This window comes from Chiloscyllium punctatum, chromosome 28, assembly GCF_047496795.1.
Source record: "Chiloscyllium punctatum isolate Juve2018m chromosome 28, sChiPun1.3, whole genome shotgun sequence".
Taxonomy (NCBI): Eukaryota; Metazoa; Chordata; class Chondrichthyes; order Orectolobiformes; family Hemiscylliidae; genus Chiloscyllium; species Chiloscyllium punctatum.
The window spans coordinates 7,442,010-7,463,934 of record NC_092766.1 but is presented as its reverse complement, the minus strand read 5'-3'; the positions used below and the strand labels follow the sequence as shown (position 1 = coordinate 7,463,934).

General features: G+C 53.5%; 1 protein-coding gene across 1 annotated transcript in view; it reads right to left on the bottom strand.

Moving 5' to 3' along the window:
• Positions 1–2,768: 2,768 nt before the first annotated feature.
• LOC140453882 (dedicator of cytokinesis protein 5-like) overlaps positions 2,769–21,925 on the bottom strand; it is a 58,099-nt gene continuing 38,942 nt past the window's right edge. Inside the window, exons 24-34 of the mRNA XM_072548741.1 lie at positions 19,694–19,835; positions 18,310–18,391; positions 17,234–17,318; positions 15,828–15,914; positions 12,744–12,920; positions 11,804–11,887; positions 8,629–8,766; positions 7,623–7,792; positions 6,342–6,510; positions 4,764–4,893; positions 2,769–3,650 (exon numbers count right to left, since the gene is read on the bottom strand). Coding sequence (XP_072404842.1) covers positions 3,484–3,650; positions 4,764–4,893; positions 6,342–6,510; positions 7,623–7,792; positions 8,629–8,766; positions 11,804–11,887; positions 12,744–12,920; positions 15,828–15,914; positions 17,234–17,318; positions 18,310–18,391; positions 19,694–19,835 — 1,431 coding nt within the window. The 3' untranslated portion in view covers positions 2,769–3,483. The remainder of the gene's footprint in view (positions 3,651–4,763; positions 4,894–6,341; positions 6,511–7,622; positions 7,793–8,628; positions 8,767–11,803; positions 11,888–12,743; positions 12,921–15,827; positions 15,915–17,233; positions 17,319–18,309; positions 18,392–19,693; positions 19,836–21,925) is intronic.

The window sequence follows — 21,925 nt, the reverse complement described above, 5'->3', positions numbered from 1 at the left end:
TGCCAACCCCACCTCCATTTCTCCTTTTCCTTTCCTTCTCATTCCCTCGCTCATCTCCCTTCTGCCTCATCCCTGCTTGTCCGTCCATTCAACTCCAACCACACATCACTTCGCCTCAGCCACCAGGTCAGTCAGCCGCATCTAGCGCCAACGGTGCCCTCCAAAACTATGCCCAGGATTCCCGGGGTCGTTTCCTGGATGGCTCCATTTATATTACCAGCCCATCTCAATAACGGCCAACTATCCATCCTGTTGATTAATCACTTGCTGTTGCTGTGCACTCACTTCTTGTTATAACGTTCTGTTCCTGTGTGTTTTTTTGTTACGAATGTTTTGTAGAACGAATGCCTTTGGTCAGGGTCAAACAAAATAGCTTTGTGGCTTTGATTAGATTCACTACAGTGTGGAAACAGGCCCTTCGGCCCAACCGACCCTCTGAAGAGTAACCCACCCAGACCCATTTCCCGTATCCGACATTGACTCATCCACCTAGCACTATGGGTAATTTAGCATGGCCAATCCACCCTAACCTGCACATCCCGGGGCACTATGGGTAATTTAGCATGGCCAATCCACCCTAACCTGCACATCCCTGAACACTATGGGTAATTTAGCATGGCCAATCCACCCTAACCTGCACATCCCTGAGCTCTATGGGTAATTTAGCACGGCCAATCCACCCTAACCTGCACACCCCTGAGCACTATGGGTAATTTAGCATGGCCAATCCACCCTAACCTGCACATCCCTGAACACTATGGGACAATTTAGCATGGTCAATCCACCCTAACCTGCACATCCCTGAGCACTATGGGTAATTTAGTACGGCCAATCCACCCTAACCTGCACACCCCTGAGCACTATGGATAATTTAGCACGGCCAATCCATCCTAACCTGCACATCCCTGAGCACTATGGGTAATTTAGAATGGCCAATCCACCCCAACCTGCACATCCCTGAACACTATGCGTAATTTAGCACAGCCAATCCACCCTAACCTGCACATCCCTGAGCACTATGGGACAATTTAGCACGGCCAATCCACCCTAACCTGCACATCCCTGAGCACTATGGGTAATTTAGCACGGCCAATCCACCCTAACGTGCATATCTTTGGGAGGAAACCGGAGCACCCGGAGGAAACCCACGCAGACACGGGGAGAATGTGCAAACTCCACACACAGACAGTCGCCTGATGCTGGAATCGAACCCAGGTCCCTGGCGTCGCGAGGCAGCCGTGCTAACCCCTGAGCCCACCGTGCCACCCATTTTGTTACTAACCATAGTTTTTGTTGTTGCTAACTTGTTGTTACTAACTGTTTCTTGCTATTTCTTTCCTGACCAGCTTTTTGCTCACTAGCCTCTTTGTTACTAACTTGATGCTGCTATTTGTCGGTATTCATTTTTTATGACGACGTTTTTGTTGCAAACGTTTTGTTCCTAATTTTGTTGTTGCTACTTTGAGTGGAGCGTACGCGTCCTAAGGAGAGGCTGAATAAGATGGGATACGTTTCACTGGGGGGTTGAGGGATGACCGTTTAAAGTTTATAAAATTCATTCTCAAATCATAGATCAAAGCAAACGGGAGTCTGCTGCTGAGGTTTGAAGGGAGTTCAAAACAGAGGGGACATCTTTAAGGTCAGAGGAGAAAGATTTAGAAGGTATCAGAGGCACAGTTTTCTCGCACAGGGTGGTTTGTATGTGAAACGAACTGATAGATGCAGGTACAGTTCCACTTAAAGGACGTTTGGACAGATTCATGAACAGGAAAGATTTATAGGGATTGGGTGGGGCGGGGCGAAACACTGGCAAGCGGGAATAATTTAGCTTTGGAAATTCGGTTGGCATGGATGACTTGCCTTTGAAGGGGCTGTATGACTCGAAAATGTATAGTCTATAAAACATTTTGTTCCTTCTAAGAGTCATAGAGATGTACAGCACGGAAAGAGACCCTTCGGTCCAACCTGTCCATGCTGACCCAGATATCCCAACCCAGTCTAGTCCCCACCTGCCAGCACCCAGCCCATATCCCTCCAAACCCTTCCTATTCATATACCCATCCAAATGCCTCCACCTCTGGCAGCTCATTCCATACCCGTACCACCCTCTGTGTTAAAAAGTTGCCCCTTAGGTCTCTTTTATATCTTTCCCCTCTCACCCTATGCCCCTCTAGTTCTGGACTCCCCGACCCCAGGGAAAATACCTTGTCTATTTATCCTATCCATGCCCCTCATAATTTTGTAAATCTCTATAAGTTCACCCCTCAGCATCTGACGCTCCAGGGAAAACAGCCCCAGCCCGTTCAGCCTCTCTTTGTACCTCAAACCCTCCAATCCTGGCAACATCCTTGTAAATCTTTTCTGAACCCTTTCAAGTTCCCTATACCTACCAGTCTTCCCTTTCACCCTGACAGGAATATATTTTCTCTGGATTCTTGTTATCTCATTTCTGAAGGCTTCCCATTTTCCAGCCGTCCCTTTACCTGCGAACATCTGCCCCCAATCAGCTTTCGAAAGTTCTTGCATAATACCATCAAAATTGGCCTTTCTCCCATTTAGAACTTCAACTTTTAGATCTGGTCTATCCTTTTCCATCACTATTTTAAATCTAATAGAATTATGGTCGCTGGCCCCAAAGTGCTCCCCCACTGACACCTCAGTCACCTGCCCTGCCTTATTTCCCAAGAGTAGGTCAAGTTTTGCACCTTCTCTAGTAGGTACATCCACATACTGAACCAGAAAATTGTCTTGTACACACTTAACAAATTCCTCTCCATCTAAACCCTTAACACTCTGCTATTGTTGCTAATTTTCTGTTACTAATTTCTGTTACTCTTTGTCGCTAACATTTTGTTGCTAACCTGTCGTGAATATTTTGTTACCCATATTTTGTTGCTAATTGTTTCATTGCTAATTTTTTGTTGCCCGTTTTTATTCCTAATTGTTGCTACTACTAATGTTTGCAAACTTTTCGTTATGAATATTTTGTTACTAACTTCTTACTAATGTTTCGTTGCTAATTTTTTGCTACTAATCTTTTGTTACTCATGTTTTGGTCAATAATGTTTTGTCACTTCACCATGCTGACTTTCTGCAACGTTTTGTCACTAATTTTTTGTCGTTAACGTTCTGCCAGTAACTTTAGGTTGGTAATTTTTTTGTGACTGACTTTTTAATCGGGACGTTTTTGTGATTAACTTCTACGCACGGAGACTTTCAGCGCCCTCTGTGCTGCAGCGTTCCACAGTCTCTCTCTCTCTCTCTCTCTCTCTCCCCACACTGGCTGCTCTTCCAATGCTCCTGGCTGAACACGTTTTCGCACTGGGGACGTGGCAAATTTCGCTCTTGAGACTCGACCCCCTCTCAGCGTCGTCCCACCAGGAAATCTCGCCGACGTGCAGCTCACGGATGCAGACTCTAAGCAGTCGAGACTCACCGCCCCGTCTCCCCCTCCGACCCGAGCACTGACAAGCCTGCCTAGTCTCACATGCCACTAATTACAAGGCCAGTTTGCGGAGCCCTGCGCAGTGCTACCTCTGTCGAGTGCCTCTGATGCCCATTTTCACAATGTCTGCTCTTAGGCGGAGGCTGCGGGGGACTGCCGCAGGAATCCAGCGTAATCTCTGGGCCGCTCCGCAGCCCGTGGTAACCTGGAAAGACCGAACAACACTCGGAGTGAGATGACTGCGTGGGACACAGAGAGCGGGTCGGTTAGAAATGATGTCAATAGCCCTCGAATTTCGGTAGGTGGGGGCGGGCGCGCGGGGCATGATGGGAAGGTTGGCCCTCGCTGGGAGACGGGCCCTTGAGCACTCCGAATGTGAGGAGGCCACTCAGCTCCCTCCTAGCCTGTCCCGCCATTCAATAGAATCCCGCCCCCTTCCCCACTTTCTCCCAAGAAACATACACCGAATCCTTGAAAAAATTCGTCTGCTTTCTGCGGCAGAGAATTCCACAGGGTCCCCCCTACCCACCCCCCCACCCCAACTCTCTGTCCAAAGACATTTCTCAGTCCTATCCTTACACTGTGACCCCCTACTTCTGGGCGTCCCCCCTTCCCCGGTCATTGGGAAGCTCTTCTACTCTGTCTGGCCCCTGTTGGAATTTGATAGATTTCTGAGAACCCCCCCACCCCCCCCCCCACACCTCCCCCATGCTTCTCAACTCTCGGTGAATATAACCCTAACCCGATCCAGTCTCTCTCCATCCGTCATTCCCAGGAATCCGTCTGGGAAAGCCATCGCTGCCCTCCCTCCATCACCGGAACGTCCTTCCTCAGATGAGGAGACCCCCAAAACCATGTGTCCCACAATACCCTAGGGTGTGGTCTCGCTCCTGCACTCCAATCCCCTCGTCATGGAGGGCCCAACACCCCACTGGCCTCCCTCGCTATCTGCTGCTCCTGCAGGGCCGACTTTCAGCTAGTGGGGTAGGAGAGGCGTCGCACCTCTCCCTTTCCCAATCGCTCCCTGTTCGGATCTAACCACCTTCCGGTTTCGGCTCCCAAGACCTCACGCGTCAGCCTGGACGTTGTCCGGGTGTTGCTGCGCGTGAGCCCTGGAGTGCCTGAGGCGGCGCTAATGGTGTTGAACGCTGGGCAAGCATCGGCGAGCTGAATCCGATGGAGGAGGACGTGAGAATGTTCCGGATGGGGAGAGGAGCTTCCGTTAAGCCAAGCGAAAAGGACGCGTGGGCTGGGACGACAAAGAGAAATCTTTGTACACGCAACCTCTCCGTCACGGGTGGATCTAGCCATTACGTACTCAGAGTGCGTGTGGTGTCTGCCGCTGAGACCGGAGAGGACACTGACTGCGAGGTGTAGACTTGCATCGAAGACTGTTGCAATTCACCAAACGGAAGACTTTTCGGGCGCAGCTGCCTTTGTCTCGCCATCTACACAAGCAGAAACGAAAAACACAACCACAATGATCTCAGACCCAGACTCTCTAGCAACCTTGGCAACCGGGCCAGCGTCACACCTTCACCCCTCCCCTGGCCACACGGACCCTGGTCTTCCCCCATCCCATTCAGTACCTCAGTGTCGTGCTCCCCAGGTTTTAATCCCACACGGAAACACGGTCATCCCAACCGATCCCTTGGAGTCCATGGGATGCCGGTATCGTTGGCTAGGCTGTTCAGAATCACCCACAATGCAGTGGGGCTGGAGGCCAGAATGGCCGATGCCCTTCCCTCACACGACCATTGGCGAATCAGACAGATTTTAATGCCGGGATTTATATGGAGTTCAAATTTGGCTGGACACTTGAAAAAACTCTTGAGGAGCTTTGTGACACAGAGGGGTCTTGAGGTACAAGTCTGCAACTCCCTGCAAGTGAACAGAGGTGAGGCAGAAGGCGTTTGGCCTGTTTGCCTTCATTGGTCGGGGCCATACGAACGTCACCAAGTTGTGTTGCTGCCGTAGAAGATTTGGGTCAGGCCACCTTCGGAATACTGCGCAGTCCTGGTCACCACACTCTTGAAAGGATGCGGAAAGTTGGGGTGGGGGCGGAGGGGTTGACCAGAATTTTACCCGGATTGGAGGGGATTAGCCACAGCAGGAGGTCGGACAAACCTGGCACATGTACCCGAGGACAACCTGACAGAAGTCTATTCAATTAAGAGGAGCCTGGATAGGGTCGACAGTCAGAGACATTATCGCTGGTCGGAAATATTGGAGGACGTGTGGTTAAGGTGAGGGAGAGGGAAAGGTTCGAGGAGATGTACAAGACCAGATTTTTCTAGATCAGCACCAGGAACGCACTACCAGTAGCGTATACGCTCGCTATGTTGGAACGGCATTTAGAGAGAGACACATGACCAGGCAGGGATATGGACCACGTGCTGGCGGATAGGATTAGTTCAGAATGGCAGCTGTGGTCGGCACAGACTGAGCGATGTTTGATCGGTCACGTTAGGATTTGAACTCAGATTACTGTGACGCCGCCGGCCCCCCCCCCCCCCGTGAATTAATCCCAGATAAACTGACGGTTGAGACATTGTGTCCCGTGCTCGTCAGGACACCTGGCAAGAGTGCCACGTTTCAAAATAACAACAATTCATGCCACGGGGGAAGAGGAACTGGTTGGCAAATTGCCCGAGTGTGGTCAGGGTGAGGAGTGGGGGAGGAAACACCACGGGCTCCCTGGCAGTTTAAATCATCGAGATCGTTTGAAAAATTGGCACTCTTGCCAAGGGTCCTGATGAGCAGAGGATGGAGAAACCCACAGCGACACCTTTTCAGCACTATCCTAGGTGGGTGACATAGAGGGCTAGCGGAAAACGTAGGCAGCTTCGACAGGAACCAACGCCCCCGAAGCAAAACTGAGGTTTGGTGTACGTACGGTTTCAGCTTTATCGGGGGAGAGGTCAATCCTCGCCTGTTTCTCAAAGATGACCTGCGATTTACTGAGGCTCAGCTCCTTCCTCCTGGACTTGTTCACTTTGTGTTCGTGATCGTCTCTGCCCAAGGTTCCCTCCACCTTGTGTTCCAACAGTGGGTCCAAAACAGAGCTGCGGGGGACAAGACAAGACTGAGATTCCTGTCTCCAACTGGAAAACGGCCTACCCTCGCCCTCCACCCCACTGAGAAACACCCCTCCCCTCAGCACTGCCCGCTGACTGGAGCTCTGCCCCCACCCCCCCGAGGCTTCTGGGAGGCCTCGAGAGGTGGGAGGGGCCTCTCCCAATCCAGGCACCACCCTCCCTAACCCCCCCGGAAAGTCCGGACCGACAGTCGGATTGCGAACGCGCTCAAGGACAGGACCCCAACAGCTCTCTGGGATGTTTACGGGGGTTGAGGCAAATGTTCCTCATGGGTCTCTTCAGGACCTCTGACCTCCACCTCCCCCCCCACCCCCCCATGTCGGACTCCTCAGGAATGTCCGGAAGGTGTAGCGGCCAATGTAGGCCATTCGGTCCATCGAGCCTGCTGCAGGTCTCGACCCCACTCCCGCTGCCTCTTACCTCTCAATTCCCCTTCCTCCATTATGGCCTTTGAGCAGACTTCACGACCCAGCCCTGGCAGCCCTCTGAGGTAAAGAATTCCACAAATTCCCTCCTCTTGGCCAGAAGAAATTCCTCATCTCTGTCTTCAACGGGTGACCCTCCAGTCCCAGACTCTCCCACAAGGGGGAAACAATCTTCCCCCGTCACGTGCCCTCTAAATATCTTGTATGTTCCCATAAAGTCACCTCTCAAGTCTTCTAAGGGAGTACTCAAGCCCCATCCTCATGAGAGGGTCCCTCCATCCCCGGGATCAACCTTCTCCGGACTGCTTCTTCTGGCCGGTCTATCTCTGCTTGGATACGGGGCCCCGAACCATTCGCGGTGTTCCAGCTGTGGTCTCGGCTGAAGAGTGGGGGTTTGAATGATGGGGGGGGGGGGCGGGGGGCGGTAAAAGTCGCTTTCTTTACTCTTTTGTCTCAGAGAGGGTCAACCCAACTTGGGGGCGAGGGGGCAGTCTGGCATTTTTCTGGGCATCTCCTGTGGTGTCCCGCCCCCTCACTCGGGCAGAGCCAGTCAGAGCAGGACGGGCGAGATGGAGGCCCAGTTTGGGCGAGCTGGATTTGCATCACCCTCCCACAACCTGCTGCCCCTGCTGGCCGGAGGGCGCACACACCTACCCGTCGGAGGCGGGCCGGGAGGAGGGGCCGTCGGAGGAGGAGGAGGAGGAGCTCGACGCCGCTGAGGAGGCAACAGAGACGGTGGAGAGGCGCCACAACGTCGACGACATGATGTACGGCAGGACCATGGATCCCGATCGGCTTCTCTTCCTGTCGATGAGAGAGGGAGCCTGTGGCCCGGGGGGGAGAGACGGTCAACAACGCTCGCCAAATATCCAACCTTTGCCCGCGCGCCAGGGACGCTCCTCCCCAGGGAGGGCAAGAAACGTCAACCGTCCCTTACAGTCGCGCGATGGGACAGCACACGGCCAACAACCCCGAGTATGCCGGTCATTTTCTTTTCCCCGTCCCACCCCCGGGGGTGGGGGAGGGGAACACGAAATGTCAGCTGTCCCTTACAGTCACGCGACAGGACAGCCATCACGAAGACTCCTGAGTGCGCTGGTAATCCACACTCCCCCCCCCCACCCAACCTGTGGGTGACACAAAACCGTTCAACCGTTCCTTACAGTCGCGTGACAGGACAGCAATCAGCGAACAATTCTGAGTGCGCCTGTAATTCCCCCACCCACCTACTCCCCCGGGTGAGGGGTGCAAACAAAAACGCCAACCCTCCCTGAAGGTCGCGTGACAGGACAACAATCGGCGAATAATCCCGACTGCACCGGTAATTCTCCCCACAATCCCTCCCCCCCCCCCCCCCCCCCCCCCCCCCCCGGCCCTTGGGTGAACTTGGAGTTGTGGGGGGGGGGGTGGGGGAGGGAATGGGAGAGGGGTGGCGTGCAGGGGTTCTCGTGGCTGGGTCCATCAGGCAACGGGAGCGACCCAATTGGGATTGACGCCCTGCCCTGTCACAGGGTCAAGACCAAACGGGAGACCAAAGTGGGGTGTGGTGAGGTGGTGAGGTGGGGGGGTGGGGGTGGGGGGGGGTGGGGGGGTGGGGTGGGAAGGGTTTCACTGATGCACTCTGCCCAGCCCCTGGCGATGACAGAAGGCGGAGACTCACCAGCGTGATGACCCCGTACAGTTTCTCCACCTTCTCCTTCAGCTCCTTGAAGCAGGCAGCGATGCGGTTGTGCAGCGGCCTCAGCTCCTCCGTGGATTTCTCGCCGTGGATCCGGATCCCTTCCGTCAACAACGGGATCTGTGCGTGGGTGAGGGGTGAGGGGGTGGGGGTTGGGGGGGGGGGGGGGGAAGCGGGAAAATAGTCAGGCGCATGGAGACTGAGCGGCCGCACCTGGCGTGACGCGCCAACTCACCCGTGGGAAAGCTGACGCGACGGGGAGCAACTCCACGGAAACAAGGCCATTGGGCCCATCGCCTCACCCCTCCCCACCTCCCCCACCAAAACCCATTCAACGTCTCTTCCCCTCCCTCATCACCGGCTTCCCCCCCCCCACACCCCCCCGGGGGAGAAAATGCTTATCCGTCCTCGTTTCTCACCCTTAAACATCTCTTCGCCCTCCCCTCCCCTCCCCCCCCCCCACCCCCGTCCTGTTAGCTACGAGGGACACCATCCCCCCCCACCCTTTCCATCGACGTCTTGGAACGCGCAGCTCTCCCCTGCTTTTCCGAAAGGAACAGCGAGAGGATCGTTGCCCTCCGGAGAAAAGGCGGGAAAGTGACAGTGGTGTTCGGCCATGATCGAGGGCGGGGCGCATCCCTGAGCAGCGCCACCAAGGGTCGCCCCTGGGAACTACATTCAGCATCAAGCTTGAACAGGGGCTGAGAGCATCTGTGCTCTATCCCGATTTACTTTGTACATCCACCAGCAAGACGGGGCCTATTCCCACACTTACTTCTCCTCAATTTTATATATATATATATATATATATCTTTATCTTTCGCCCACAGCCCCACACTAACTGCGCTTAGCGCTTATATTTTCCCTATTTCTACAGGCCGCGCGTTTATCCTATCATTCCAGCTTTTCCTTGTTACCTCAGGTTTTGCGGCGTATTTATCTGGTAGGTTTGCGGTTTTTTTTTTGGAGGAAGCGAGGGCGGTGGAGAATCGGAGTCGAGAGTGCAGCAGCGCCGAGGAGCGGGAGCGTCGAAGCTGCCGGGTTACGATCTCGCGAGGAATTATGGGCCATGGTGGGGGGAGGGCAGGCAAGGGAATTGAAACTTCCCATCCGCCATGATGGAGTGGACTCGATGGGCTGAATGGCCTGACTTCCACTCCCATGTCATATGGGTCTGGGAAGGTTATCTGGTCTAAATTAAACGGGATTTGCTCCTCTGCGTGTTACGCTGCGGAACGTTCGGATAACGGGGGGAGACACCTGGGCGCCATCCAGTCCGACGATGGGAGATGCCAGCTCTCTCCCAGTGAAGCTCCCTGTCTTATTCGGCTGTGTCCGTTGTTTTATTTTTGGTCTCCCTTCCCTCTCCGATTATTGGCGGGACGTTGGCATCTCACCACCGTGCCCAGTTGCCCTCGGACCAAAACGGTTTGTTGAGGCCCTTTCACAGCAGCTGGTGGGGGGTGCCCAGCGACGAGCCGACCGCACGCCGCTGTGGTCTGGAGTCACGAGCGGGCCGGAGCGGGTAAGGGCGGCAGATTTGCTCCCCACCAGAGGCCTGGCACACAGCGTCTGAGAGTCCTGTTCGACATCGCCATCAGACTGGGGGGGGGGGGGGGGGGGGGGGGGGAAACGGGGGTGCAGACCGTGGGAGAATGCCAATCACTTTGCCACCCCATTTGTCGAAACAGCTCTTCCAGGGCACCTTCTGCCACCAGTCGCCACAGGCCGTGAATTCCACTTACACCCCTCCCCCACCACCTTGCGGGTGAAAACCTGCCCCATAAATCCCCCTCCTGCCCCTTCCCTTCAAACCGTGCCCCCTCCTTCCACCGAATTCAAATTCCACCATCTGCCTGGCCGGGATTTGAACCCAGCTCCTCACAATGCCTCCTGGATCCCTAGGTTACAGTCCAGTGATAATACCACTAGGCCGACCCCTGCCTATAACCTTTGACCCCTTTAGAAAGGGGAACAGTTCCGGCCTGTCCCCCCAATCCTAGCAGGTCCTCTGTGCAGTGCGGAGACCAGAACTGCTCACAGTATCCCTGCTCTGACCTCTAACCCACCTCTAACCCTTGAATTAAGTATTGTCCCCCACCTATTCAAAGATGTGTTTTATTTCCCACTCAGATTGTTCACAGGATGTTGGCAAGAGTTGGGATCTCACGACCATCCCTAAATATGTCAATTTCGGGAGTGCAAAAATCATCTCTCAGTGCTTAGCCTGGCTCATTTAAATAATCTGACGTTCAAAATGGGACACAGGATAGCGAAGAAGGAATTTTCCTTTATTGGTCAGAGTATTGAGTACAGGAGTTGGGAGGTCATGTTGCGGCTGTACAGGACATTGGTTCGGCCACTTTTGGAATACCACACTCAATTCTGGTCTCCTTCCTATTGGAAAGGATGTCTTAAACCGGAAAGTGTTCAGACACGATGTTTTCAGGGTTGGAGGGTTTGAGCTACAGGGAGAGGCTGAACAGGCTGGGGCTGTTTTCCCTGGAGCGTCGGAGGCTGAGGGGTGACCTTATAGAGGTTTATAAAATCATGAGGGGGTATGGATAGGATAAATAGACAAGGTCTTTTCCCCTGGGGTCGGGGAGTCCAGAACTAGAGGGACACAGGTTTAGGGGGAGAAGGGAAAGATATAAAAGAGACCTAAGGGGCAACTTTTTCACACAGAGGGTGGTACGTGTATGGAATGATCTGCCAGAGGAAGTGGTGGAGGCTGGTACAATGACAGCATTTAAAAGGCATCTGGATGGGTATATGAATAGGAAGGGTTTGGAGGGATATGGGCCGGGACTGGGTTAGGTTTAGTTGGCCAAGTTGGGCCGAAGAGTCTATTTCTGTACCCTAACCAAATTGGCGATCAAAGAGACCGGAAAACGGGCTGGTAGCGCTGTCAAAAAACCCCCCTCTGGAGTTGGAGTCCAGAGATTCTTAAGCCTGGTTGGGGTGGAAGGGGGGAGGGGAGCTGTGCGACTGAGGGGGGATGAGGGGCACGGCAGCCATAAATGAGGCCGTTCAGCCCCTCTGCTGAGCCACTCGACCGTGGCCAGTACAGCGCTGGAGCCCATTCTCCCGGCCTCTCTCTCTCTCTCTGCGGTGATCCGAGGGGGAGGCTGTTTCCCTGGAGGGTTCATTAACCTACCTGCAAAGCAATCAGCTGTTTCAACGTCTCTATCTTGTCTTGGTCTTCGGGATGCTCTTGTAGGTACGTGGGGTGGAAGAACGCCTGGCAGAGGAAGCGGGAACGATAGAGGTCCGACGAGAGAGAACAGAAACACGAAACAAATCAGAGCGCGCCCAGCCGCAAATTGGCCAACTCTGCTGCCCACGTGGAGGCTGCTGGGTAAAGAACATTCCCTTTCCCTGAGCAGAGGACTTGAAGGGGAGCTGAAAATCGGGGTGGGGTTGGGGGGGGGGGGGGGGGGGGGGAGGGGGCAACTTTATCCCCAAGTGGACCCAGTTTCACTCCTTTATTGGTGCATAAGGTGGGATAAAAGGGAGGATTGACCTTGCCCAGCACACTCATCAGGACCCATGCAAGAACACCTCATCTCAAGCCATCGCAAGACTGGTCGGCCGGTTCCACTCCAATCGACTGGGCCGCTGCCGTGGAGAGAGAGCAATAGGGAATTATGGGACGCCCGGCAATTTGAAAATGGCACTTGGGTTCATCGCAGCTAGGGTGTGACCTCCCCTCCCCACTTTGATCGACCAATAATTGCCATCCTCTTTTCTCAAAGCCGTATAAACTGGAGCTTGCTTGGGAGATGGGGCATTCTTGCCGTTGGGTCCTGATGCGTGAAAGATCTTTGACAGTGAGGCTTTCTGGTTTGGGCAACAACGCGTAATCCTCTTGAGCGAACGTACGGTGTCTCTATCGAGTGTGCGCACTACAACGCGAACGGATTCTCTTGCACGGCTCTGGCGACGCAGTCGGGATCATTCCATGGGTTCTGTCCGCCCGGGATTAAATGACCTTCCGCCAGCGTTCGCTTCTGGCCTCTGTCTTTCTCTCTCTCTCTCTCTCTCTCTCTGGGAACCTGCCAGACCACACGCCCCTGACCCGTGGGTAACACGCCTACCTTCTCGTAATTGGCCAAGCCACCCATGACTCCGGCATCAACTATTCCTGTCAGGAGCATGGAGAGGGGGTGTGCCGGGAGCGATCGGTCCCAGGCATACTGCTGCACCATGTTGCTGATCTTCTCGTTCATGCGCTCCATGGTCTCGATGGCGTTCTCCAGAGGGCTGACCTCCTCCTGGGTGGTGGGTGAGGTGAGGTGGGGGGGGGGGGGGGGGGTTTGGAATCACAAACTTTGCGTTAATGGGGAGGGCAGCTCCCATCCCTCTGAATCACCACCCACCACCTCCCCCAACCCAGCCAGCTCCGGTGCCTCTCCTGTTGTGGTCACCCTTAGGGTCTCCTGGTTAAGTTAAAGACAGCTGGAGAGCTGTGTGGGGGGGTGTGTGTGTGTGTCTGTATCTGTGTCTGAGTGTGAGTGTGTCTGTGTCTGTGTGTGAGTGTGTCTGAGTGTGTGTGTCTGTATATGTGTCTGTGTGTGTGTCTGAGTGTCTGTGTGTGAGTGTGTCTGAGTGTGTGTGTGTCTGGGTGTGTGTGTGTCTATGTGTGAGTGTGTCTGAGTGTGTGTGTGTGTCTGAGTGTGTGTGTCTGTGTATGTGTCTGAGTGTGAGTGTGTCTGTGTGTGTGTCTGTGTCTGAGTGTGTGTGTGTATGTCTGTCTGAGTGTGTGTGTGTGTGTCTGTATCTGTGTCTGAGTGTGAGTGTGTGCGTGTCTGTGTGTCTGAGTGTGTCTGAGTGTGCGTGTATGTCTGTGTCTGAGTGTGTGTGTGTGTCTGTGTGTGTATGTCTGTGTCTGAGTGTGTGTGTGTATGTCTGTGTCTGAGTGTGTGTGTGTGTATGTGTGTCTGTGTGTGTGTATGTCTGTGTCTGAGTGTGTGTGTATGTATGTCTGAGTTTGTGTGTGTGTCTGAGTGTGTATGTGTCTGTGTCTGTCTGTATCTGAGTGTGTGTATGTCTGTGCCTGTATGTGTGTCTGACTGTGCGTGTATGTATGTGTGTCTGACTGTGCGTGTATGTTTGTGTCTGAGTATGTGTGTGTGTGTATGTGTGAGTGTGTGTGTGTCTGAGTGTGTGTGTATGTCTGTGTCTGAGTGTGTGTGTGTTCTGAGTGTGTGTGTCTGAGAGTGTGTGTATGTCTGTGTCTGAGTGTGCGTGTGTCTGTGTCTGAGTGTGCGTGTGTCTGTGTCTGAGTGTGCGTGTGTCTGCATATGTGTCTGAGTGTGTGTGTGTATGTGTGTCTGTGTATGTGTGAGTTTGTGTGTATGTCTGTGTCTGAGTGTGTGAGAGTGTGTGTGTGTCTGTGTGTGAGTATGTGTGTGTGTGAGTACATGTGTGTGTCTGTGTCTATGTCTGAGTGTGAGTGTTTGTGTTTCTGTGTGTGAGTACGTGTGTTTGTGTGTGTCAGTATCTGAGCGTGTGTGTGAGAGAGTGTGCGTGTCTGAGTGTGTTTGTGAGAGTGTTTAGTTCATTGTGTGTGTGTGTGAGAGAGAGTGTGTCTGTGTGGATGTGTGTGGGACGGAGCAGCCCCCACTTGGTTATCCCCACACCCACAAACACCCACTCCCTCCACCCCCGACACTCAGGAGCAGCAGTATATACAATCTACAAAATCAGATTAAATTCATTACAGTATGAAATAGGCCCTTCAGCCCAACAAGTCCACACCAACCCTCCAAATAGTCACCCACCCAGACCCATTTCCCTCAAACTAAAGTACCTAACACTATGAGTAATTTAGCATGGCCTATCCACCCTAACCAGCACATCCCTGAGCACTATGGGTAATTTAGCGTGGCCTATCCACCCTAACCTGCACATCTCTGAGCACTATGGGTAATTTAGCATGGCCAATCCACCCTAACCTGCACATCCCTGAACACTATGGGTAATTTAGCATGGCCAATCCACCCTAACCTGCACATCTCTGAGCACTATGGGTAATTTAGCACGGCCAATCCATCCTAACCTGCACATCCCTGAGCACTATGGGTAATTTAGCATGGCCAATCCACCCTAACCTGCACATCCCTGAGCACTATGGGTAATTTAGCACGGCCAATCCACCCGAACCTGCACATCCCTGGGCACTATGGATAATTTAGCACGGCCAATCCACCCGAACCTGCACATCCCTGGGCACTATGGATAATTTAGCGTGGCCAATCCACCCTAACCTGCACATCTCTAAGCACTATGGGTAATTTAGCACGGCCAATCCACCCTAACCTGCACATCCCTGAGCACTATGGGTAATTTAGCACGGCCAATCCACCCTAACCTGCACATCCCTGAGCACTATGGGTAATTTAGCACGGCCAATCCACCCTAACCTGCACATCCCTGAGCACTATGGGTAATTTAGCACGGCCAATCCACCCTAACCTGCACATCCCTGAGCACTATGGGTAATTTAGCACGGCCAATCCACCCTAACCTGCACATCCCTGAGCACTATGGGTAATTTAGCACGGCCAATCCACCCTAACCTGCACATCCCTGAGCACTATGGGTAATTTAGCACGGCCAATCCACCCTAACCTGCACATCCCTGAGCACTATGGGTAATTTAGCACGGCCAATCCACCCTAACCTGCACATCCCTGAGCACTATGGGTAATTTAGCACGGCCAATCCACCCTAACCTGCACATCCCTGAGCACTATGGGTAATTTAGCACGGCCAATCCACCCTAACCTGCACATCCCTGAGCACTATGGGTAATTTAGCACGGCCAATCCACCCTAACCTGCACAACCCTGAGCACTATGGGTAATTTAGCACGGCCAATCCACCCTAACCTGCACATCCCTGAGCACTATGGGTAATTTAGCACGGCCAATCCACCCTAACCTGCACATCCCTGAGCACTATGGGTAATTTAGCACGGCCAATCCACCCTAACCTGCACATCCCTAGAGGAAACCGGAGCACCCCCACGCAGACACGGGGGGGGGGGGGGGGGGAGAATGTGCAAACTCCACACAGACAGTCACCCGAGGCTGGGATCGAACCCGGGTCCCTGGCGCCTTGAGGCAGCGTTGCTAACCACTGAGCCAATGTCCCCCACGAGCAAATCCAGTGCTCACCGTCGTAGTAGCCTTGACCTCAAACCACTGGAGGATGCCCGGGAACTTATACATAGTTGTGTACGTCACCCGCTCGATCCACATTGTCTGTAACATAAAGAACAGTCTTTTATGCGTTGTCCTCTCCTGACCCCCCCCCCCCCCCCCCCCCCCCCCGAGGGATGGTTATCAGTCTCTTCTCAAACTCTCGAGAGTCCTGCCCCCAGGGCGACGTCTCCCGGGAGTTCCTGTCAGCAGCTAAACACAACCGAACGGAAGTGACCGGCCTCAGTGAGTTAGTTGCTGGTTCGTCTGTTGGGTTTACGAAACCCTCAATCCTTTCCCTTTCTGACTGTTAGAGCAGCTAATAAAGATTGCAAATTTACAGCGACCTTTACGGCTTTTATCGCGAAAGGAATAGAATGTAGAGGCAAGTATTGTCGCAATCATACGAGAAGTTGGTGAGGCTGCACCTGGAGTTTTGGTGCCCTTATTTGAGGGAAGGTTGTGGTAGTGGAGGCAGCTCAGACGAGGTACACTCGATTGATCTCAGAGGTGAGGGGTTCTGTCATCTGAAGAGGGATTGGACCGTGATTTTAGGCCTACACTCGCTGGAATTTAGGGGAGGTCAAAGTGAGGTATTCCGTTGTGGATAAGATAGCCATACTTCCTGTTGTGGGGCATTCTGGGACGAGAGGTCAGAGTCAGAGGAGAAGGGGGAGGGGTGAACACATTTAACAATGAGGAGAAGCGTCTTCTCCCAAGAGGGCTGTCAATCTGTGGAATTCGGTCAGCTCAAAAGTGTGGTGGATGCTGGGACGGATTTTTTAAGTCAGTAACGGGTTGAAGGGACATGGAGAGAAGGCGGGAAAATGGGAGTGAGGAGCACGTCGGCCATGATGGATTGGCGCAGCAGACTCCATGGGCCGAGTACCCTATGAACGTGGGAGACAGAGTAACCCCTACCTCACCAGGGCAGTGCCAAGTTGCCACCCAATTCAGCCACCATTCTCCCCTGGCATGAGCTGCTGGATTCACCCCCCCCCCCCCCCCGGACTTGACATTCTTGTGTTGGTCCTGAAGGTGACCAGTGCTCGCAAGCCGCAAGGACGTGGGAAGGCGAGGTTTGAACGCGCGATGTGCCCGAACATCATGGAGCAGGGATCCTTAGGCCTTTGTAAACAGGGTGGGGGGGGGGAGGGGGGGTTGGGGGGATTTCAGGATAATGTGAGGAAACAGAAGATTTCAGCCTTTTCCCGTCGCAAAGAAGAAACTGCCTTTGTTGAGAGCCTTCTAGTGATTGGGGAGAACCGCGCAACTGCAACTCCTTGGCCTCCCTCACCCGTCGCCACCTGCTGCTGGGAGTGGCATTAAATGGACGCCTCCCTCATTAAATGGACGCCTCCCTCATTAAATGGACGCCTTACCGCAAATTCATTCCCGGGATCCTTCTCTCCTTTCCTGAACGGCCTGGAGTACTGGAACTGCTGAACCTCATTGGCTCGGTAGAAGCTGGTGGAGAGACAGAACGTGAGGAGGGAGGAGAAATGAAAAGGGAGGTGCAGGATGGCACGGCGGTGACCCCTTCGGCTAAATTACACCAAATGCCCAGAAACGCTCACCTCATCTGGTAATCTGTTAAAGCAGGAGTGACAGAGAACTCCCCAAATCCCACGACTTAAAGAAGAAAAAAACACCAATTTATTCTTTAACTCGTAAAGTGAACCTTGTAACTATTTACAACTCCTTTGTCTGAAGGATTTGTTCTCTACCTCCCACTCGATATCCTGATCCGATACAAGTCCCTAGTAAGTTTACAGCAACTCAGTTTTCAAAACCAGACAGCAGCTGGCATTTCTGGAGTCTGTCTTCCTCTGGCTGTCGATCTCCCTGGGTCGTCTCCTGTGTTTTGCTGCAAAGGTGTTTCAAATGAGAAAGGTACCTTTGACAGAGAGAGAGAGAGAGACGATGTTTCGCTGGCAGTTAGTCTGGCAGTTGGTCGCTCTCTCTGGCCAACTCTTTATGCCCACCCAGCATCAGATCATCTCATCGTTGGTAAGAAAGCAGTAAATTCGAACTCGATTGGGGTTTTAGTATCTTGGGGCATACTTTCAACTGACTGGTTACATTTCAAACTGTTGTCAAAACATCGCGACCCAAACTTGAGTCTTGGTTTCACGGCCAAACATATTTATAATTTTCCGGTTCACCCTGAGACTGCCAGTGAGTCACACAACACGTGCCTGCAAATTCTCCAAACAGCTTTCACTCTCTCAAAGGTACAGCACACATCTTCAGCTCCACCGCAAAGGCTGATTTTAAACTGGAGGGCATTTTTGAGGGAACAAGAATGACAGGAAGCTGGTGAGAGCCCCTGCAAAGAGCCACAGGACAGGCGAAGGCCATTTGGCCCATTGCCAGAGGTGCCAACCAGGACAGTTTGGACTCGCACGGACTGCCCGAGGGAGTGACTCACCAAGAAACTGGAATCCAAGGCACTTACTTCAGTATCTGTTCTGGGACGGGCTTGTCTTGGTACTGGGTTGGGAGGTTAAGCGTGGGTTTCACAGCGAAACACTGAATATCTGAAGGATACAGTCAGGGAAATTTAATCATTTGTGCCTCATAAATGCCAGGCAATGACCATCTCCAACAGATAGAGGATCCAATTATCTAACCCCCCCCCCCCCCTTGACATTCACTGGTGTTACCATCACTGAATTCACCCCCCCCCCCCCCTCACGATCAACATCCTGGGGGTTACCGTCTCCAACAAGAGAGAATCTAACCATCACCCCCTTGACATTCAATGGTGTTACCGTCACTGAACCCCCCCACTATCAATATCCTGGGGGTTACCGTCTCCAACAAGAGAGAATCTAACCATCGCCCCCTTGACGTTCAATGGTGTTACCATCACTGAACCCCTCCCACTACCAACATCCTGGTTACCATTGACCAGAAACTGAACTGGACCAGCCCCATATAAACACAGCGGTTACAAGAGCAGCTCAGAGGCTGGGAATCCTGCAGCGAGTAACTCCCCTCCTGACTCCCCCCAAAGCCTGTCCCCAACATCGACAAGGCCCAAGTCAGGAGGGGGTGAGGGAATACTCCCCACTTGCCCTGGATGGGGGGGTAGGGGGGCAGCTCCAACAACACTCGAGAAGCTCGACACCATCCAGGGACAAAGCAGCCCCCCGCTCGATTGTCCCCACCCCCACAAACCCCCCACTCCTTCCACCCCCCCCCGACGCTCAGTAACAGCAGTGGGTACCGTCTACAAGACGCACTGCAGCAACTCCCCCAGGCTCCTCAGACAGCACCTTCCAAACCCCACGGCCACTTCCATCGGGAAGGACAAGGGGCAGCAGATACATGGGAACACCACCCCCTGCAGGTTCCCCTCCGAGCCCCTCACCGTCCCGACTCTCACCATTTCGATAGGGGGTTGGAACATTCCTGTGCCAGGAGACACAGCGGAGGCCTGTGGGTGAGAGGGGCACCTGTCTCCCTCCCTGAAGACCAGCAAGTGGCAGGGGCACTTCAGCCCCACGCCAGTCCACAAGGCACTGGGGCAGGGAGGGTGCCATCATCTACCCGGAAGGAGGTGAAACCTTTCACAGGGGCACAGGAAGAGTTCAGGTGGACTGGGCACAGGATCTGAACCGTTCTGAACCCTCTTAACAAGGAGGCCATTGTTGGCCACGCGGGGTGCCCCCTGTGCCCACCCGGGAAACTCCCATCGCCTCAGAGTTGATGGAAGGCCAAGTGGAACCCAACATGGCGGCACGAGCAGCCAATGACAAGAGAGTTGAGTACAGGCCCCAGGCACACAGCGGTACCCCGGCAACGAAAGCTCCCAGCAGCCTCTGGGAAAAGGATACACTGGCCCGGGGAGAGCTTCAGCTGATCGCTGGGCGGAGACGTACTGGTCATTTTCTCCGCGTTGGGAAATTGGGTGGTCAGCTTCAGGTGAAAATCCTCATAGCGTTCATAATCCTTCCCACGGTAAATAAACATCTTATTCTGCAAGGGAGCAGAGGCCAAACCCGGTGTAACAGCAGACAGTGTACAGAGAGCTTTACACTGTATCTAACCCCGTGCTGTCCCTGTCCTGGGAGTGTTTGATGGGGGACAGTAGAGAGAGCTTTACTCTGTATCCAACCCCATGCTGTCCCTGTCCTGGGGAGTGTGTGATGGGGGGACAGTGTAGAGGAAGCTTTACTCTGTATCTAACCCCATGCTGTCCCTGTCGTGGGAGTGTTTGATGGGGGACAGTGTACAGCGAGCTTTACTCTGTATCTAACCCCGTGCTGTCCCTGTCCTGGGAGTGTTTGATGGGGGACAGTGTAGAGGGAGCTTTACTCTGTATCTAACCCCGTGCTGTCCCTGTCGTGGGAGTGTTTGATGGGGGACAGTGTAGAGAGAGCTTTACTCTGTATCTAACCCCGTGCTGTCCCTGTCCTGGGAGTGTTTGATGGGGGACAGTGTAGAGGGAGCTTTACTCTGTATCCAACCCTGTGCTGTCCCTGTCCTGGGAGTGTTTGATGGGGACAGTGTAGAGTGAGCTTTACTCTGTATCCAACCCTGTGCTGTCCCTGTCCTGGGAGTGTTTGATGGGGGACAGTGTAGAGAGAGCTTTACTCTGTATCTAACCCCGTGCTGTCCCTGTCCTGGGAGTGTTTGATGGGGGACAGTGTAGAGGGAGCTTTACTCTGTATCTAACCCTGTGCTGTCCCTGTCCTGGGAGTGTTTGATGGGGGACAGTGTAGAGGGAGCTTTACTCTGTATCTAACCCCGTGCTGTCCCTGTCCTGGGAGTGTTTGATGGGGGGACAGTGTAGAGGGAGCTTTACTCTGTATCTAACCCCGTGCTGTCCCTGTCCTGGGAGTGTTTGATGGGGGACAGTGTAGAGAGAGCTTTACTCTGTATCTAACCCTGTGCTGTCCCTGTCCTGAGAGTGTTTGATGGAGATAGTGTAGAGAGAGCTTTACTCTGTATCCAACCCTGTGCTGTCCCTGTCCTGGGAGTGTTTGATGGGGGACAGTGTAGAGGGAGCTTTACTCTGTATCCAACCCTGTGCTGTCCCTGTCCTGGGAGTGTTTGATGGGGGACAGTGTAGAGAGAGCTTTACTCTGTATCTAACCCCGTGCTGTCCCTGTCCTGGGAGTGTTTGATGGGGGACAGTGTAGAGAGAGCTTTACTCTGTATCTAACCCCGTGCTGTCCCTGTCCTGAGAATGTTTGATGGGGACAGTGTAGAGAGAGCTTTACTCTGTATCTAACCCCATGCTGTCCCTATCCTGGGAGTGTTTGATGGGGGACAGTGTAGAGAGAGCTTTACTCTGTATCTAACCCCGTGCTGTCCCTGTCCTGGGAGTGTTTGATGGGGGACAGTGTAGAGAGAGCTTTACTCTGTATCTAACCCCACGCTCTCCCTGTCCTGGGAGTGTTTGATGGGGGACAGTGTAGAGGGAGCTTTACTCTGTATCTAACCCCACGCTCTCCCTGTCCTGGGAGTGTTTGATGGGGGACAGTGTAGAGGGAGATATACTCTGTATCTAACCCCATGCTGTCCCTGTACTGGGAGTGTTTGATGGGGGGACAGTGTAGAGGGAGCTTTACTCTGTATCTAACCCCGTGCTGTCCCTGTCCTGGGTGTGTTTGATGGGGGACAGTGTAGAGAGAGCTTTACTCTGTATCCAACCCTGTGCTGTCCCTGTCCTGGGAGTGTTTGATGGGGGACAGTGTAGAGGGAGCTTTACTCTGTATCTAACCCCGTGTTGGCCCTGTCCTGGGAGTGTTTGATGGGGGACAGTGTAGAGAGAGCTTTACTCTGTATCTAACCCCATGCTGTCCCTGTCCTGGGAGTATTTGATGGGGGGACAGTGTAGAGGGAGCTTTACTCTGTATCTAACCCCGTGCTGTCCCTGTCCTGGGAGTGTTTGATGGGGGGACAGTGTAGAGGGAGCTTTACTCTGTATCTAACCCCGTGCTGTCCCTGTCCTGGGAGTGTTTGATGGGGGACAGTGTAGAGGGAGCTTTACTCTGTATCCAACCCTGTGCTGTCCCTGTCCTGGGAGTGTTTGATGGGGGACAGTGTAGAGGGAGCTTTAC